The following is a 3585-nucleotide window of genomic DNA, read 5'->3' on the forward strand; positions in this document are numbered from 1 at the left end:
TTCAAATTACATTTGTACCAACCATTGTTTACTGAGCTGACTGTACCAATCGGTGTGTTCAAATTATATTTGTACCAACCATTGTTTACTGAGCTGACTGTACCAATCGCTGTGTTCAAATTACATTTGTACCAACCATTGTTTACTGAGCCGACTGTACCAATCGGTGTGTTCAAATTACATTTGTACCAACCATTGTTTACTGAGCTGACTGTACCAATCGGTGTGTTCAAATTACATTTGTACCAACCATTGTTTACTGAGCCGACTGTACCAATCGGTGTGTTCAAATTACATTTGTACCAACCATTGTTTACTGAGCTGACTGTACCAATCGGTGTGTTCAAATTACATTTGTACCAACCATTGTTTACATGAGAGAGAAAACACGCAGTAATGTTTGCATTGTTTGATTCACCAGAACTAAATGACATCGTGAACTGTGATCTAGCAGAGTCAGTTCACATTGAGTTGCTTATGAGTACCCGACACCAGCATTATATTTTAGACAGAGTTGACTTGACTCCTAACATGGTCAATATATTGTCGCTAATTTTTAACAACTTGGCTATTCAGTCAACAAATACATGTTTTAGTCAGACATCGGAAATAATGAGTCATTTATCAGACACATGTGTATAAAAACGAGTGTTATGTGTTTGTTATGTGAGTGTTATGTGTTTGTTATGTGAGTGTTATGTGTTTGTTTGCTGCCGTTTGACGTGTCTTGTTGACAGGCGACGATATTCATTATCTGACGTCATCAAACAGAATGATAGCAGGTTTCACTGTTTGTCCGGTTTGGTCTGCAGTAACTGTGACTCAGGCTGATGACCGTCCTTGACCTCTTTAGGTACTTCTTGGGACAAACCATGTGCAAAAAGATGTTACGGAACTTCCGTCCCAGGAGACAGTAGAAGAAAAAGTCGGCACTGGCGTTGATACAAAGCATGGTGTCGCTGGCTATCAATAAAAACTTAAACACCAAAGCGCTGTATTGCAGGTCAGAGATCTGGGTCAAGTTATAAATAGCTGGTATGAGGCAGCAGACGAAGAAACAAGCTGTGATTCCCAAGACAATCATAGTGAGTCCGTCTTCCTGGTCAGTCGCCCGGGGGGAGTGGGGCTGCAACAAAAATGGTGGGGTGTAAATGTAAGGTTAGAGGTGTTGTGGGGGGGGGGGGGGGCTGCAACAAAAATGGTGGGGTGTAAATGTAAGGTTAGAGGTGTTGTGGGGCCAGCCAGACTGACATGGTGTCATGTCCAACTATTGTATTAATATACAGTAGCAAAGTGAGGGGGGGGGGGGGGCTGACAGAGCAGCAGCCGAGGGCGGGTCCCACATTTTTTGCACTTAGCTTTGTAAACTTCACTTTAGGCTTAAATGTTATTTTTTCTAGAAGACTAATGCTTTTATGTTTGAAACAGAAGCTTTTTTCCTTTTTATTTCTAAATATCAAATATGTGCACACTCCCTAGTATAAATATAAGCTTTTACTTATATATGAAATTTCATTTATCTATCTGAAATAGTACTCAAGTTATAGACTTTTGAAAAATTCAAAGTAGGAAAAGTACCACTTCCGGTTATCGGAAATCGCTCAAAAGTTGATACGGATCTACGATTTTGATTAAATACTTATATATGAAATTTCATCAACCTAGCTGTAACGGTACTCAAGTTATCGTGTTTACACACGGACAGACAGACAGACACAAAGACACACAGACAGACACACAGACAAACGGACAAGATTGCAAAATTATGTTTTTCCGTATCAGTGAGGTGTGAAACGTCGAGATTTGTAAAAATTTCGATTTTTTTTTTTGCACGATTACAAGACTTTACTTCGTATATACGAAAAAGTAAAAAATGACCTGTTAGCCTAGTGGTAGGCCGCGGCTTGGAGTTAAAACCGTAGGTCGTCAATGAGTATTAAGGGGGAGGATGTTGAACGGGTTTACTTTCTATTGTTAACAGAAATAAAATAACTTTCCTATTGACTGTTTTGTTATCTTTACAATCAAAATGGATGTTTTAATGTTCAAATCATTAGCTTATTTTTCTAAGTTTACAAACAGAAAAATGTGAATGAACTGAACCCAGCCGCACAGTTCTGCAATGAGAACTGAATCTCTTATTGCTTCATGTCAGACAATGTTTATTGAAAGAGATCTCTCATTACAATAATAAAATGTATGTTGCTGCATTGAAATCAATGATTATAAAATAAACCAGACAGATTCAGTGCCTTAAATCATTTAGTTAAATCTGTTTAAATCCGGTTAAAGGGGTCAGGCATGAGTTAGGGTCAAAGAACAAGGAATCATTTAGTGTTGAAAGCCTTTAAATTGTGTGATGGGCATACTGGGATATTTTTTTGGGTTGTGCAGTGATAGACCATTTCGGACCATGAAAATGGCTAGTTAAGCACTGAAACGAGAAAAGGATGTTCTTTCAATATAATAATTCACTACTATTTAAATAACTGTAAAGAAAAGGGTTATGGGAGGTTATGGGATACATTTACTAAAATTTAAGTTAATGTAAAGCTAGAGAAATGACATGTTTAGTTAATGCAAAGCTAGAGAAATGGCATGTTTAGTTAATGTAAAGCTAGAGAAATGACATGTTTAGTTAATGTAAAGCTAGAGAAACGACATGTTTAGTTAATTTAAAGCTAGAGAAACGACATGTTTAGTTAAAAATGTAAAGCTAGAAAAATGGCATGTTTAGTTAATGTAAAGCTAGAGAAACGACATGTTTAGTTAATGTAAAGCTAGAGAAATGACATGTTTAGTTAATGTAAAGCTAGAGAAATGACATGTTTAGTTAATGTAAAGCTGGAGAAATGACATGTTTAGTTAATGTAAAGCTAGAGAAACGACATGTTTAGTTAATAATGTAAAGCTGGAGAAATGACATGTTTAGTTAATGTAAAGCTAGAGAAACGACATGTTTAGTTAATGTAAAGCTAGAGAAATGACGTGTTTAGTTAATGTAAAGCTAGAGAAATGACCTGTTTAGTTAATGTAAAGCTAGAGAAACGACATGTTTAGTTAATGTAAAGCTAGAGAAATGACATGTTTAGTTAATGTAAAGCTAGAGAAATGACATGTTTAGTTAATGTAAAGCTAGAGAAACGACATGTTTAGTTAATGTAAAGCTAGAGAGATGACGTGTTTAGTTAATGTAAAGCTAGAGAAACGACATGTTTAGTTAATGTAAAGCTAGAGAAATGACATGTTTAGTTAATGAAAAGCTAGAGAAATGACATGTATAGTTAATGTAAAGCTAGAGAAATGACGTGTTTAGTTAATGTAAAGCTAGAGAAATGACCTGTTTAGTTAATGTAAAGCTAGAGAAATGACATGTTTAGTTAATGAAAAGCCTAAGAAATGACATGTTTAGTTAATGTAAAGCTAGAGAAACGACCTGGTTTTTTAGGCTAATCATCCGTGTTTCATGACGTCGCTTGTTGATGGCCAACAGTAGCTGAAGGTTGAGAACAGGAATGATGGCGTACGGCAGCAGGTAGAAGAACACACCACTCACGTACATCTCATACACGTGCACATACAGCC

General features: G+C 36.5%; 1 protein-coding gene across 1 annotated transcript in view; it reads right to left on the reverse strand.

Moving 5' to 3' along the window:
* Positions 1–290: 290 nt before the first annotated feature.
* The window catches only part of LOC131941453 (FMRFamide receptor), a 17242-nt gene continuing 13947 nt past the window's right edge, over positions 291–3585 (reverse strand). The window contains exons 3-4 of the mRNA XM_059300718.1: positions 3437–3585; positions 291–1126 (exon numbers count right to left, since the gene is read on the reverse strand). The exon at positions 3437–3585 is cut by the window's right edge and continues 118 nt beyond it. Of these exons, the coding sequence (XP_059156701.1) occupies positions 764–1126; positions 3437–3585 (512 nt within the window). The 3' untranslated portion in view covers positions 291–763. The remainder of the gene's footprint in view (positions 1127–3436) is intronic.

The sequence above is a fragment of the Physella acuta genome, unplaced genomic scaffold (genome assembly GCF_028476545.2).
Source record: "Physella acuta isolate Inbredline_101_S28 unplaced genomic scaffold, ASM2847654v3 ptg000362l, whole genome shotgun sequence".
Classification (NCBI taxonomy): Eukaryota; Metazoa; Mollusca; class Gastropoda; family Physidae; genus Physella; species Physella acuta.